This window comes from Sceloporus occidentalis, unplaced genomic scaffold (genome assembly GCF_023333645.1).
Source record: "Sceloporus occidentalis isolate IW3139 unplaced genomic scaffold, rSceOcc1.0.p SCAF_5, whole genome shotgun sequence".
Taxonomy (NCBI): Eukaryota; Metazoa; Chordata; class Lepidosauria; order Squamata; family Phrynosomatidae; genus Sceloporus; species Sceloporus occidentalis.
The window spans coordinates 139,945,684-139,962,244 of NW_028316985.1; the positions used below are offsets into that span (position 1 = coordinate 139,945,684).

Here is a 16,561-nt window from a genome sequence, read left to right on the forward strand (position 1 = left end):
TTTAAAAAAATGATGCAGTTATCCCTCCATATCCACAGAGTTTTTAGGCATATTCAACCATCCAAAGCTTCAAAATATTTTAAAAAATATAAAATCCAAAAAGCAAACCTTGATTTTGCTATTTTATGTAAGGGGGAACCATTTTACTATGCCATTATATATAATGGGACTTGAACATCTATCAATTTTAGTATCCACGGGGGGGGGGGGGGAGCATGAAACCAAACCCCACTGTATCTGGTTCTCATGCTCAAGGATTCACAATTCTGGAAACCATTTCATCTAATTTGCATATTGTGGAAGCCAACCAACTGGTTAATTCTAAAGGAAGTTTCCCACACTGTGCAAACCACATCATGTGTACTGGGAAGGCCTGAATCTAAGGAAGTTTTTTAAAAATAAGAATTCAAAGCCAGTATAAAATACTGATGCTTGCTTGGTATTTGGGGAGTATCAGACTCCCACGGCTTCTTGATTTAAACGTGGGCAATTGTGGCCCTCCAAATCTTGTTGGATTTCAGTTCCCATAATCCTTCATGATCATCTATGATTGTGTTGGTGAACTTTCAATAGCTGACAGGTACAAAGGGCAAAGATAAAAAGGTATTCAGAGAGTTTGAGGGTCATTCAAAAATGGCCTTGTGGGACTGCATGAAGCCCTTGGGTCATACTGTCCTCCTCCCTAGCCTCTAGGAAAACAGTGATGCTACAATTTAAACAAATGGCATTGTTAGTCTTATTGCACCTCTCCTTTCAGGATGTAACAGGACTATATCTTTTTGGTGACTTTTGCCTGATATTTTCATGCAAGCTGAGGTATGTTAGCAGCTTTAGCACAAAGTCTGCAAGATTGATAGTGAATTTATTCAAGATGATAAATACATAGACTTCTGACAGCTGGAGGGCAGAAGCAGAAAATTAAAGAAATGCCATGGCTAAATAAACAGATAACCCACACTCAAAGGCTAGAAGGAAGTTCCAGGAAAGAGATATTATAATTCTTTAGACAAAAAACGAGAAGGAATATTGTTAACAGGCTTCTTAGAGGTATCTAGTTGAACATTTCTGAAAACCAAATGTTGTACTAGATCAGGGGTAGGCAACCTGCGGCCCGCGGGCCGGATGCGGCCCGGCGAGGCCTTGGGACCGGCCCCAGCCCAGTCCTGCTGCCGATTGCCACCGGGGCCTTTGGCCTCTCGCGCGCAGGGGCAAAGGGGGCAATTGTCTATAGATGCCTAAGAAACATGCATTTATATTAACATTTTTTAAAAAAATCAGCAAATTTTTTTGCGTGTCCTCCACTTTTTTAAAAAAAGTGTCCACCATTTGAAGATGTTTTCCTACATTTGTCCCGGTTTGTTTATTTATTTAAATTTTTAAAAAATTATTTAATTATTTATTTTTTGGTTTCGGCCCCCCAGTTGTCTGAGGGACAGCAACCCGGCCCCCGGCTCAAAAAGGTTGCCTACCCCTGTACTAGATGGATCGCTGATCCAGTTCAGCACAGCTTGTCTTGTGCTTACACATTTTTAACCAAAATTGAGACTCTCTCTCTCTCTCTCTCTCTCTCTCTCTCTATATATATATATATATATATATATATAATAATAATAATATTGCCTTCTTTTTAATCTAGTTTTCAATCTGGTATAAAAGAGCATGATATGAAACAGATAGTATGAAACTAATGTTTGTGTAAAGCAAAAGATTTCAGGAGTGCAGGTCCTTCTAGATAGCACAAATGAGATTTGCAAGTTGTTTTAATGGGGTTGGTAAATTAATATCTATTTTTGCTTTCAATCACAATGCATTTACCCATATAAACATGACAGAGTTTGTTGTTTTCCTGTAAAGCTCAATTGTCATGAAACAGAAAGGAACACAAAATCCTGCCATATTTTATTTAAATAATCATCATGATGGTTGGGAAACTGGCCGAATCTTCATGCTCACTTTCTTCAATGAGTGCCAAGACCCCTTCCAGTTCATCCATACAATCCCATCGTCTGTTCCATGTTTTGCCATCTCTGGGGTATAATATCCACCCCAGTAGTATCTGCCATTTGGATTGGCTGAATGACAGCGATTGTACCACCAGCCTCCACCATCTTCCTTCGAACACTGTTTTTTGGGATCTGGATTTACCCTGTGTGGAAAAAATACACAAAGCCTATAAATCTGCGTGTTCAGCTGATATAGGTATATCTTTACTGTATGTTGCTAAAAGTACAAATTCATGAGCTGAGAATATCATTTTCCCTTCCAACACACAGATGATATTATGATTAAAAAAATAAACTGGATTCCCTGTTTGGATAAGACCATCCCTATTCATCAGCTCTTTTGTTCCAGGAGATTATATTACAGTTCTCCAAAGATTCAATGCTGATGTACTCTTCCTAACCTCAACCAGACAAGTATAATCCTAATCAAAAGTAAATCCCACTGATTTCAATAGGATTTACTGGCAAGTAAGGCTGAAAAGACTGCCTCCCATAATGCTCTGCTTGTGCAGTAGTGAACTTACTTGCTGTCAGGATACAAATGCAAAATGGTTTCTATCACAACATAACTTTCTTCATTTCCCCTCCACAACCCACCACATTACCAAAAAATAAGGGGGAGTCAGACCAATTTCCCAGCCCTCTGATTTTGAGGGCATGTACAAGGCTGTAGAGGTTCTGCTGGTGGAAGTAATTCCAATGATGGAAGCACTCTACTGGATCACAGTCATCTATTTTGATGGCATTTATGCATACCTACTACAGTATGATTGTCAATAGTAAAGAACATGCAATCCAGTTATACGGTCCATACAGAATTAGATGCCTCAAGTGTATGAGGCAGAATAGACTTGCAAACTTAGGGCAAATATATACACATACCATCCATCATTGTCTCTGTCAAAAGTGCTGAAAAACATGCCATTGTGGATTGTCATCGTTCTGTTCTCGCCTAATAGCTGTGAAGCTCCTTCCAGAAAGGCATTTCCAGCTGTTCCCCGATAGTTACTAACTGACAGCTGATACTTGTTTGCTTCACCCTGAATGCTGAATCCTCCATACTGTGCTTTAACCTTAGCTCCATCCCAATCTTCCAACTCGACAAGAAGTTCTGTTGGTCCCAGTTTGGTAAGCTGGTTGATTTTGTCATTTCCAAGCCAATATTCACCTGTGACACAATGAAAAATGAATTGCCTGAAACTATTTTGAAAATGAGCTTTCAGATCCATCCGAAATCTGTTAAAACTGGAACAAACAAATATGACACCAAAGTTTATGAAAAGAAGATCTGTATGGCAATTTCCAACCCTCTGACATTCTCAAGTGCTAAATAAGAGTGTCATGGAACCCTCATATAGAATGGCAGATAAAATTGACTGAACCTCTTTTACTGAAGTCCAAGTGACCTGTGGCAAACTCCAAGATGTATTCCTAGCAAGTTGCAGGGTATGCCAGGTGAAGGTTTAGTCACATAACAAAGTAAAACCATACATAGCACATTTATAGTTGAATTTCCTTCTCTCTACCCACCCAACAACCCAATACCCACCCACAAATGAATGTTCTCAAGGCACCCAAACAATATCAGTTGATGCCAAACTATGTGGGACACTGAACGGGTTGCCTGCTACATTGACTTTTTTTTTTTAAATAGTACATGTGGAAGGGAGGGCTCTGTTTTGAATTCTAAAACAAAGCATATCAGCAGGCTGAAACTCTAACCAAAAATGCCCACCCTGAACTGCATCTTGTGAAAAGGGAGAAGTTTCCATTTATTGACTGCTTTTAAAGAAATACTGTTCCAAGTAAAATTCTTACCAGGAGTGTCACAATAATTCTTTCCACCACTGGATGCAACATTTCCAAAACCTTTTTTATACGAGTCCCATGTTCTTCCAAAGCCAACACTGCCATCTTGGCGGTTCTGAATAAGAAGCCAACCTGTCAAATGTAGGAGGATTCATAAAAACTAACATCTTTTGTCATTAACAAATGCACCATCATGCATTAAAATGAAATCTCTTGACATATATTTCCACAGCCATCATCATATCCACAGTACCTGGGAATGCAATATGATTGATTATACCAGCATATAGAAGATTTGAGTAAAATTCAAAAGTTCTTGTTCAGGAAAGGCAAACAACCCACTAGGAAAGTTTCTTTTTTTATTTTACTAAAACATGTTACTAAATCATACCAAGCGTACATAGGTTATATGTGAAAATAACATTTAATCATTGTCTAAATCAAATTGAATGAATGAATGAATGAATCTTTATTTGTATACTGCTATTCCCATGATCACAACGGTTTACAACAGTAATAAAAACAGACCGAAATTACAAAATCCAATAAAAAGAAATCCCTGACTGAAATTGTCAGTCTCAACACAAACAAAGTTACAGAATGAACAGAATTTACCTAACTGTTAACTTACCAAGTTCCTATGGCTTCAGTGGGTTCACTCCAGTTGGGCTAATAGCTGTATTTTTGTCAATGAGACTCTGCCACTTACCACTTCAGTCCCACAGACTCTACTAGAATTTTGACATGTGAATCACACCATAAGGTTTTCCTTGTCAGATTCAAAGGATTTTTGTCAATGAGTGGGAACACATTTAATACCAATATAACAATTAACCCTACCCCCCACCAATATAGAACATGGTCCTGTCACAGTGAAAAACCCTTGAGTCCCTTTTTTATCACTGAACAAGACTTAAATATCTTCTGCTGAAATCAGTGGGAACCTAGTGCAAAAGTTCTCTTTACGTAACACATATAATAGTTTGAGGAGTGAGGGGTTGTTTCATAAGATAGACCCCATCGTCTTGTCACTGTGACTTATTCAGAATGTGAAGATGTTCCCAAGACCCTCCAGCCAACAGAGCCAGCTGCCATGGTAATTCTGGGAGTTGTACCCCTGCTCCCCAAGTAACTTTTTAAATTTATCTACATAAGCTTGCTGGTTCCCTCCGAGCCAAATCCTCAATCTTGTGAGGCAAGTAAATACTGGTGTTTCAGTTTGGTTTGCGTTTTTGTTTGTTTGTTTGTTTGTTTGTTTTTGCTCTTTCCATTTGTCCTCCTGCAGAAAGAGGCAGGAAGCAAGAGCTGCAGGCAGCCAGCTCTGGGCATCGTCAGTGAGCTGCTATTAAAGTAGGCATCTCAACATGTGCCCAAACATGCCAGCTAATGGCACTGGCCCTGATGTAAAATTTACCTCCATTATCTGTGGTCATGTCACAATAAACCTTGTATGGTTTGAAGAAAGGATCTGGCTGGACAAGGTACATCTGTGAAGTTTCACCTCCTTTCCTGATTATGTCTTCACATTCTGCAATCAGAAATCCATTACACACATTATTGAACAAACATAAATATCTATCAATAGAAGAAATATATGTGACTAAATAGCAAAGTTGGAATTCATTCATGTCATAGTAATTCCATGCTCCATGAACACCAAAATCCAAAATGCACAAAATAGTGATTCAAGGGCTTTTCCCTTCATCTAAAGATGTTAAAAATCATACAAGAGAAGGAAGGTGATGATGTTAGAACCACAGTCCTACATTTTATGCTAGATGCTACTTCTGTTGTCAGTTGACATGGTCTGGACGGATAATGATGCAGGCAAAGGCCACTCCCCTTCTTGACCAGGGACAAAGGTGATAAAACACATTTTAAAATTGTATTGTCTGAGTTTTACTGCTCAGCCTTTGTCCCCATTTCTGACATAGACAAGAAGGGGAGTGGTGTTTGACTGCACTGATATCCCTCCAGACCATCTCAACTGACAGCAGAAATAATATCTGAGACAAAATGTAAGCCTGTTGTCACCTTTCTTCTCCCATATGATTGCTAACATCTTTGCCAGATGAAGAAGCCAGTGAAGCTTTGACATTCTGCATGGTGTATTTTGTGCATTTTTGTTGGCCCAGTAAAGGTACAACTATTTTGTGGATTTTGGATTTTGTTGAATGTTTCTGCATATCCTGAACATGTTCTATATAACACTGTGAAAGCTGGACAAGCTGAAGAAAGATGACAAGAAGAAAATCAGCTTATTTGGAATGTGGTGCTGAAGAAGAGTTCTACTGATAGAACATGGACTGCCAAAAGGGTAAATAAATGAGTCCCAAAGCAAGTTAAACCTGAACACTCACTGGAAGTCAAAATGGCTACACTGATGCTATTGTATCTTGGTTGTAAAATTACATGACATGGGAGGAGGAGGGGGAGGGAGAAAGGGAAAGACAAACAGTGACAGAGAATCAAAGGACCAGGTAGCATAAAGGGAACTGAAAAGAGGATAGCCTCACCACTACTGACTACGGCCCTATCCATTTCTGGTTCTGTATCAACCTGTACACAACATGCAGAACCCTCGATTACCTGCTGAGGAATCCAGCCCTTGACAGTAAAAAAATAAAGTCCTTGCTTGTGCAACAAACTTTTATCTTAAATATCTGACAAGGAGGTAATGAAGAATAAGGCTGTAACTCTACACCATCATCAGCCAATATGGATTCAGAGGCTGTAGCTATGACTGGCTGCAATTACCAAACAGATTGCTTGGTGGCTGTAAAAGTTGCAGCATTCATACAAACTATCCTCAAAATAGCCTATGTACCAATCTTGAAGGCAAAAGAGAATGTGAGTCATTACCTTTGCCTGATACCACTGGTACATTACATGAAACAGTACAAGGAGTGCGGCATTCTCCCAGCTGGGTTGTGATAGCATTTTCTAGTTTTAATAATTTCTGATGCAAAATATCCACAATTCCACGAAGTACTTTTAGGTTACTTGGGATGTTGTTATCCAGGTTATCTTTGATGAATGTGTAATGTTCTTCAACTTCCTTGTTGTATTGAGAAATTACATTCTGATTATCTGAGGGGAAAAGCAAATTCATGTAAATAGCAGTTTTAAAAAAACCCTAAAAGAGTGGTAATCTAAGACCAATTCTCTCTTACCTCTCTGTTTTCTCTCTTTTTCCTATTTCTAAATTATAATCAAGCTGGGGTGAGGATCTGTTCACTTAGGACTTTATCACACCATCCTATTGACTCTCTATAATCACATTGTTAGAGCAAACAGGAAATTTTGAAAACAATCTCTATCACACTTCTCAGCAATTGTGCTATTATGCTGCTTTGGCAATACATGGGGTCATGTTCACTTTTCCACATCACCTCACTAACCCTGCATTCCTCCCCGTGTATGCCCTACCCAGTGTGCCTGCTTGGGAATAGTAAGGCAAAGAGGGGAGGTAATGGGGAGAGAAGGAGAACCATGTTCATTCACTCCACATGACTGCATGAATATTGGAACTGCAGTGGAAGGGACCTACAGTATCTATCCTATGGAAAAGTGATATTGGGAACTATTGACAATTTTTTTCCACCAATGAAAAGGTGTGTTCCGGCAACAATTGAAATGCACAGCAGCAACAAGAGGCACAATGCTGTGTGATTATTCCAAGTAGGTAGCAATTACTACACTCAGGAGTAGTGAATTCCATGTTTTTAATCTGTTCTGAAGCTTCTACTGTTCAGCACCAGTGGGTAGCAGAAGGTTACAGTATAAAGAGAGAAGGAGAACAAATTATCCTTATCTGATAATTTTCTATGCCTTCAAGTCATTTCCAACTTATGGTGACCCTGAGGTGATGCTATCACAGGGCTGTTTTGGCACAATTTGTTCAGAGGTAGTTTATCTTTGTCTTCCTTTGAGGCTGAGAGAATGGGACTTGCCCAATGTCACCCAGTGGGTTTCTACTCCTAAGTAGGGATTTGAACTGTGGTCTCCAGAATGATACTCCAAAGCTCAAACAATTACACTATGCTGGCTCCTGTTTGTGCTATAAACAGATTTGTTGTACTGTAAGTAGATTTCTAGATATAATAAACAATACAATAGGGTTTACCTCTTATTTGTTTTTGCCTTTTTGCTAAGCGTTCATCCAGCAGATTAGCATAGCTATAGATAGATGAAGAGGACTGTTGTAGTCTCTTCACTTTTTCTGTTAGATCCTGAACAGTTGGTTTCACTGACTTCTCCTGTTTTAACAGCTCTGTTCGCAGCTCACATCCAGTTGGACATAGTACTCCCTTAAAATGAACAGCAACAATCTTGTTACAAATCCACTGTCTTAATGCCGTTATTAAACATAGTTTCTTTTCATGTGGTATTAAATATGTTTTCCTTTCATGTCCTTTTCAAAATTATATATGTATAACAACTTCTGATAGTTATTGGGATTGCAACAAGTATGAAAGGAGAATTGAACTCTTTCCTGATGTGTGTCTGATTAAAGTATTTCCACTGAGATGGTGATTTTTACTGGGAGGAAATCCTCCATTGGCTCAACTAGAAAATCTCAGTGGTAGGCATTTTTGAAGGGAACACATTGATCGTGATGTCAGGGAGGGTCAAACCCCCCTGTTTACCCAATAGTCTCATTGCTGTTTGCTGCCCCTTAGGGGAACAGAAAAAGTACCATTTCCAAACACTTTGAAAAAAAAAGTCTATGCTAACTTGCTTTTACACAGTTAATGTCACATCTAGTTTGGCCTCTGTGCACCATGGATTTCAATGGCACCTATTTACACAGAGCAGTACAGAAAATATTTCTCCATGGTGCAATCCCATGCAATTTGGGATTATAAGTGGGTGTGTGGATGGTTAAAATATGAAACAGGAATTGCTATACAATTGACCTTCCCTCAGATGATTTAATTACACATATTCCTGAGTGATGTGGAATCTCACCACATGGAAGTGCTGCCCTTATGGAGGAATGACGCCTTATGTGTGCATATAAAGAAAACCCAAGCAAATCAATTAACTTATAAGTCACATCATTATAGCTAGTTTCATCATGTTGTTGTGTGCCTTCAAGTTGTTTCAAACTTATGGTGACTCTAAGGCAACCCTATCAAGGGGTTTTCTTAGCAAGGTTTCTTCAGAGGAGGTTTGCCATTGCCTGCCCTTGAGGCTGAGAGCATGAGACTTGCCCAAAGTCACCCAATGGGTTTCATGGCAGAGCGAGGAATCGAACCCTGATCTCACAGTCCAACACTCAAACCACTACGCCACATTCCTCAGCATAACAGGAATAGTAAAGGGATAGGAAAGGAAGTATGCATGTATCACAAATGGAAAACAGGAAAAGTTTAAAAACCTTTCTGAATTCTTTTTTTTTTTAATAAAAGCAGTATTTATACAACTATCTACAGGCTTTAGAATATGCAAGTTGCAAAATAGCTCTCAAGCAAAATCCACAGAAATGAATATTTGACATATTTGCTGAAACAGCATTCTGTAGCCTTCAACAACAAGTGTGTGTGTGTGTGTGGGGGGGCACTTACCAGTTCTTCTGATGCATGTTTGCAGCCTCCACTATCAAGGAAAACTACTGGCTTGTACTTTTGGCCTGCAACAGGTGGTTTTGTTGGACGAGGTCGGTATCTAACGCCGCCACTGGGAGGAGGAGCCACTGGTCTGAGAGATGGAAATGGCTCCCGCTTTTTGTTAAGTGGCCTGTGACCTCGGGCATCCACTCCCTCACCTTCACCTTCAGCCTGTACAACAGCATCAAAAGAAAGAAAACTTATTGTTCTTATTGTTATTGCTATTATAATAATCCAAAACCAACCAACACTTAAAAAATATGTTGTGCATTGGCTCAAATATTGGAAAAGATGGCTGCAGAAATCTGGGAACTACAGTACAAAGAAAAATTACAATAACATTCAAAATCCACAAAACAGTGATACCTTTATTGTGTCAAACAGAATGCATGAAATTTATGTCGCAAGCTTTTGAGTTTTCACTGGATCCTTCATCAGGCAAAGGTATTTTAAAGCATTTTAAAGTCCAAGAAATTTATATTCCATTAGCTAAACAAATTTCCTGAACTTTAAAATACTTTGTCATCCAGTATCACATGGTCAGAAGGAGGAATGGCCTGAGTATCTCTCCATACTCAGACTACCACTGCCATCTTAACAAAATGCAGACCTGTGTCTAACTTCATAAAAAAAATTCTCCTATATTATTTTTAACACCTTACCAGATGAAGAAGTCAGTGGAGCTTCAAAAGCTTGCAACATATATTTTATGCATTTTGGTGGACACAATAAAGGTTTCACTGTTTTGTGGATTCTGGATGTTATTGGCCTTTGTTATTTGGCCAACACAGCTATCCTGGATATGAGTATAAAGAAGGTACAGTGGGCTATTGGTATTCCTGGACCCCTCATGGATACCAAAATCCACGCATGTTCAAGCCCCATTAAATACAATGGATGAAGAATAAAGAATTGTGGCTAAAGAATCTGTGGATACTCCAACTCTGCAAAGTCCCAATTCATTTGTTCAAAGAAAAAATTGAAACACAAAGATTTCCATTCTTTTTCTCTGTAACTAAAGAATAATTCTATAAGCAACTGGGAAATGGTTGTCTGTTCTGTTGTTATGGTAGACAATTTTCACAGGACTGAATTCAGCAATTTAGTTATGGACAGGAGTGGCATACTGCAAAGGAAACAATAGCTATGCTAGCTGCAAAATTCTGGGAGTTGTAATCCAAAAATGAAACTTTTCTAAGCTCTGCCACTGTGATTTGGAGAAGATAAACATCAGACAGTACAGATTCCCCACTTTCTACTGTTTCTTCTTACTTTGTTAAACCTGTCTTAAATCAACTATATATATATATATATATATATATATGAAAATATATAACTTGGTTCCTACAATAAACAGGTTTTCTGTGTGCATATGCCTAAAAACACACAACAAATAGAGCATAAAAGCTACTACAGCAATATTTATTTATTTATTCAGTGATGCTCAATATTCAGTGATGCTCAACAAATATCCAGAATGAAAAACAAACAAACAAAACAAAACAAAACAAAGATCAAATACATACATACAAAAGGGGTGGAGGTTCCCAATCAATAACATGTAAAATGCAGTGTGAAGCTCATAGAACATAATTAATTATAACACTAATAACTAGTCTTAGCTATTCAAGGAGCCTCAAGAAACAGAATTCGTAAAAGAAAAAGGTACTGATGAAGTACTGAAGGATGTAAGGCAGCTATGGGCACCTTAAAATGGTGGCAGCAAGCACTCCTTGATCAGATCACAATCCACTACCTGTTCATGCTTCTTATCAGAAAACCAGACAAATGTCTCACTGAACAACTTAAAAAGCATCAAGAAAAGAAGGATAAAAGTGGGTCTGGTAAGTCAGAGGAACAGTAATTTAAAGAGGAAATACAGAAGAACTATTGAGAGCATACACATTTTCTGCTGAGCACAATTATTCATAAAGATCCTATTCTACAGGTGGAAACACTGGGCATGGAATTAGAAAATCTGAGTTCAGACTTCAGGAACAAACTTTAGATTCCCTTCTGCTGTTCTCAAACTGTAAAACGGGAATAACAATAATTTACCTCACAGTGTTGCATAGAAGAAAAAGATGGGAATGGAATCTTTTGAATATTAACAGTACTCTTTTATTTATCTGTTTTGAAATAAACTCTGTTGAGTCTAATTCCCAGTACTTCAAGATAAAACATCTGTAATTTCACATGATTAATAAATCCATGATTAAGATTATGAAAGAGATTAAATTTCAAATAGACTCATTATGAGATTAAGAAATGCTTTGCTGCCAAAGTATATAACTTTGAATTGATTAAATAAGTAGTAGGTTAAATATGTATTTTAAATAAGTATTTTTGTTGTTGTGTGCCTTCAAGTTGTTTCCAACTTATGGCAACCCCGATGCACACCTATTACAGGGTTTTCTGGGGCTGAGAGTATGTGAGTCGCCCAAGATCACCCAGTGGGTTTCCATAGCCAAGTGGAGACTCGAATGCTGGTGTGAAGAGTCATAGTCCATTGCTCAAATCACTGCATTGCACTTTTATTTTAAAATATTTCATAGACTGATTTGTCCCATGAAGGAATGAGGAACACTTCTACACTAACGCAAATTTTATTTTAAAGACTGGCTTTAAATTCTTTTTAATTACACAAACAAATATAATAATACTATAAATAAGGTTAACCTGCTAAAGTGGACCAGATAGCTTTTGTCCCCCAAAACAAATTATAAAATTCACTTAGGGGTGCCAATATTTAACACATTTTACAAAACATACTTGTTTGTTAGAACATTAATAGCAAATATTTATTAATCTATCATCGCAAATAACCCTTATATGGTTTATTATTTTTAGTTTAACTGTAAAGAAAATCAATCTTACCAGTGTTGTGGCTGTAGATTCCTACAGGAAATAAAAGGGGAGAGAGAGAGAGAGAGACAGAATAAGAAATTATATATGGACATTAAAACACATACACAACACCCTTCTTTAATTTGTTTAGGCTACAAATTAAGGTTTCCTCTAAATCAATATATTTACTATTGACCCTGTTTTTGAAATTTAAAAGTATACAGTTTAGAAGAAGTTATATTCTAACCTCATCTTCATCATAGTCCAAATTACTATCCGATTTAACTATCCCAAAGGAAAGCAGAAAGAGCAACAGTAGTTTCATGATACTTGTTTGCTTCAACATCTTAGCAACTTTTCTCTGCTAACCAAGAAGGCAAATTAGTGATCATATATAAATGAAATCACAATGAAGTGTCTTTGCTTGCTAATGATAGGTTTATCCATCAGCCCACCGTTAATGGTTAACCTTATGGTTCACTTTGAATCTGTTCACAAGTTGAGCAATATTATTTGCTATGTACTACCTTAAGAAGAAGAAAAGTGGGAGTTGTTTAAATATCATTTTACTCATTTATGGACATTAAACAGATTTGATTCGAAATATTGTAATAATCAGAATTCAGATAAACAGAACAGACTACAGCTCTGACAAAAGACCTCTGTATTTTATTAGCCTGTTACCCCTCCACATTAGCTTCCCCAGTCTCAGCACTTCTTCAGTTTAGCTATATGCTCTAGGGGCTAATGCCAACATTAGCCCTCCCTACAGTAGAACCTAGTGTAGTGGTCTGAGTGTTGGACTATGATTCTGGAGACTAGGGTTCAAATCCCCACTCAGCTATGGAAACTATCTGGATGACCTTGGGCAAATCTGAGCAAGTCTTGTCTAGAAAACACCATGATAGGTTTTGGCTTAGGTTCACCAAAAGTCAGAAATGACTTGAAGGCATACAACAACACAGGGTAGAGTAAATGAATGGAATAGTATACCTGATGTTGTTTACAACTAACTTATCTCTTTGATTTTAACTGCCCTGCCCTAGGTACAACTAGGATATTAGTCCAAATCCAAAGCAAGTTAGTCCAGCTTTTATCTATTGAAACGAACAGAAACATTTCAATGGCTGCTCCTAGGCTGTGGAATTCCCTTCCAAGAGAAGCTAGGTTGGGTTCTTCTATACTCCTGTATTACTGTATTTTCAAACAGTGTAATTGTCAACTTGAAATTTAAATTGCATCCCAAGTTAGTCATCCTGAGCCACTGTGTGCCTGTTTTTAAAAGCATGTTTCTTTTGACCCCTAAACTCATCATGCAACAACCTTGAGAGCTTGAACAAGGGAAACAGCTTGTGCAAATCTTCTTATGGATTCCCGCACACAAACCAGGTACTCTGGACCTTGGTAAAAACATCTTTAGCAAGAAGAGTATTTGTTTTTGACAAAGGGGAGTTCAGTTGTTCTTTGTTCTAGTAAAAATATTCCTCAGGCATTGCCAGACTTTGGATATCTTTTGTTCCTATAGCCAAGATATATTTTTTGTTTGTTTTTATGAACTTTTGTTCCAGATCAGAGCTATTATTCCAGAAATCACTTCTGTGGATGTCTGCTGTGTTTGACTCACAGGAATACCAACAAAGTTTAAATGAGACTTCCATATTTTGCCCCATGTAGAAAAAAATTGGAGTATTAAGGAAAGGAGATCCTCAAAAGATACCACAAGAAGAGGTAAAGATGAAGTAATTCTGGCATAGTGCAGCTCCAACACTAGATGGAAAAAACCTGTAAGATATTAAATGTATTAGCAATATCACACAAGCCATCTGATTGATACCCTTATATTAAAAGCAATTGACAATAACCACATAACACCTTTTATAATTTTTACACATCTTTTATAGAGACAGTTCCTGCTGTATTAAATCTAAAGTATGTTTCTGGAATTGACGGACATGTATGTCCAGTATGTTTTTGAACTGCTGCTTCTGTATTCTATCATCATTGGCTATGGTGGCTAGGGCTGATGGGAGCTGTAGGCCACACACATATTGTGGACCACAGTTGCCCTGCCCAGTCTATCTAGTCCAATGCCCTGTTTTCAACAATGGCCAACCAAGAGCCTTTAAAGAGGTTAGTTTTCATTTTCATTCTCTTTCTTAACAGAGATTCCCTTTAATGATCATGGTTCATAGGCATTGATATAGTTAGTTCATGAACTTCTATCTTATAGAGCCATTGGCTACGACAAGGCCTCTTGTGGCAACTTATCACAGTAAGTTACGTTCAGAGTGTTCTTTCTTTTGCATGTTCTTACTCAACCGCAAATCATTTGTACTGGGAGACCCTACTTTCCCACTGTTATGGGAAAGAGAAAAAAATACATCAAGCTATATGATGAATCCATTTTAATTTAAAATAGAAGAAGCCAACTGGCTGCTAGGTGAGAAATTAGGCAAGGTAGCCCATTTAATTAAGTTACTGTTACTTAATTATTCATTAATTTTAACAGCCTTCCAGAGGTTGATGACCTGCAGTTTCCATCAGCTCTAGCCAGGCTAGCTAATGGCAAGGAATGCTGGGAGCAGCAGTTAAGCAACCTCTGGAGAGCCATACTTTATGCACCCCAAGCATTTTAGATCCAAATTGTTTTGAGTGATACTTCTATTCATTCTCCAAGGTTCTGAGATGCCTCTTCAGCCTGTCATGCCTCTCATGACTGGTCTAGAACCTAACAATGCCATAGAAGGATAAGCAAGGTAATGTCAACATTCCCCATATATGTGGAGAAATGTTAGCATGTCTACCATGGAACTTTGTGAACCTCACCCTAAAATGGTGGGAACTGAATGTTTATTTTTTATTTATTTTTATTTATTGTATTTATACCCTGCTCTTCAGAAATGCTCACAGAGCGGCTAACAAATTGTTAATTTGACAGCCCCCTGCACCCAGGTTTACAATTAAAAAGGCTATGACTTTGAATAATTTATCTAATGAAGTGATTAAAGCTACTGGTCTACTGTATTTTAAATTCATTCAATTGCTGAACATTTTTTAAAAAATCTCTCATTTATTTTTCCTAGGTTTCTTATTTCTTTGGCATAACAATGACACATAATATTAAAGAAAATGAAATCTTGTATCCTTTATACAAAAGTGATTAAAAGTCAGCCCTTAGACACCTTCTAGCAATGTTGGAAAAGGATTTGGCCTAACCTCTACTTATCGAAAGTCAGAAGTTACACAATTTTAGGACAGTCACCAAGAATACTTCTATTTATCCTCTTGATGTTCAGATTAGGCAAACATTTGATATGGGAAGATCACTACTGTTTTAAACTGCTTTGAGTGTATATAAGATATAAATTCTTGGTTAAAGGTATTCCCCCCCCCCCCCCCCAGGAATATTAGTACCACACAATTACTATACTGCAATTGATTCATTGCAATTTCTTCTGCTGTAGCAAAACAGAGAGCAGACCCCTCTAGGTTAACACACGGAAGTAAAGAGGGTCTGTTAAAAAATAGGAAAATGTTGGCAGCATGACTTTGTTTGGTCAGTGGAGGACAGACACTTAACTGGCATTATTTACCTTGTTAGTTCGTTCAATGAATGCTCTTTCAGATAAGTCAAGGCCACTGGTTAGTGACTCTTTAATCAAACATAGATTTATGTGCTGGACTCCAAGCACAGGGCTTCTAGGCCACAGATATGCCATCTGTTTGTGGAAGAGAAGAAAGCTGATTATTTATTTGGACATATCCTTTTTTACACAAGTGGTGTTGCAAGCCAACTCTGACATTTAAAGCAGCAGTACAAACATGGAACCTCTCTGATTGCAGTCTGAAGGGAACAACTATTTGTAGTACTGGTTTCTTGTAAATGACAGCCCACCAGAACTATTATATTCTGGAAGGAAGGAAGTACACTTTTAAAGATTAACGTGTGGGATGCTTTCTGCTGATGTCACTTGGTTGCAAGATGTAGCACAGGACTTGGTCCAAGTCGTTAAAAAAATCTCCTCTCAAACTTCCCCCCAAAATGTAAACTTCCCTAATTAATCAAAGGGTAACTTAAAACATGTTTGTTCACCACAAAATAAAAACAGTGATATGCAAAAAATTATGGCAGCAATTACTATTTGGACCAAGTCGTTTATTTTTAAAAAAGGCAAGCCTCTGCTATTAGGGATTGGGCTGCCATAGCACTAAAAGGCAACCAAAGGTCTTTCCCAGTGAAAATGGTATATAAATTCACCCAAAAGTAAATTCTATTGGGTTTACTGAATT

The 16,561-nt window shown here is 37.8% G+C and overlaps 1 protein-coding gene across 2 annotated transcripts; it reads right to left on the bottom strand.

Annotated features, from left to right (window-relative positions):
- Positions 1 to 1,877: 1,877 nt before the first annotated feature.
- Positions 1,878 to 16,005, bottom strand: FGB (fibrinogen beta chain). 2 transcript variants are annotated; one of them, XM_089525648.1, is made up of 9 exons: positions 15,865 to 16,005; positions 12,302 to 12,322; positions 9,383 to 9,595; positions 7,939 to 8,122; positions 6,675 to 6,902; positions 5,227 to 5,340; positions 3,822 to 3,944; positions 2,886 to 3,171; positions 1,878 to 2,146 (listed from the first exon to the last, which is right to left on the bottom strand). In XM_089525648.1, exons 1-9 carry the CDS (start codon positions 15,988 to 15,990, stop codon positions 1,915 to 1,917), a joined length of 1,527 nt encoding a protein of 508 aa, XP_089381774.1. In that variant the 5' UTR covers positions 15,991 to 16,005; the 3' UTR covers positions 1,878 to 1,914. The 2 variants fall into 2 exon arrangements, with proteins under 2 accessions (XP_089381774.1, XP_089381775.1); XM_089525649.1 differs by lacking the exon at positions 15,865 to 16,005 and adding an exon at positions 12,519 to 12,629.
- Positions 16,006 to 16,561: the final 556 nt, after the last annotated feature.

Excerpts from the sequence above, each read along its gene's own strand:
- FGB (XM_089525648.1), bottom strand. The coding sequence starts at position 15,990 with ATGGCATATCTGTGGCCTAGAAGCCCTGTGCTTGGAGTCCAGCACATA. Across the intron at positions 9,596-12,301 it reads AATCTACAGCCACAACACTG|GCTGAAGGTGAAGGTGAGGG; the intron begins GTAAGATTGATT and ends GCTGTTGTACAG. Across the intron at positions 8,123-9,382 it reads AACATGCATCAGAAGAACTG|GGAGTACTATGTCCAACTGG; the intron begins GTAAGTGCCCCC and ends GTTCATTTTAAG.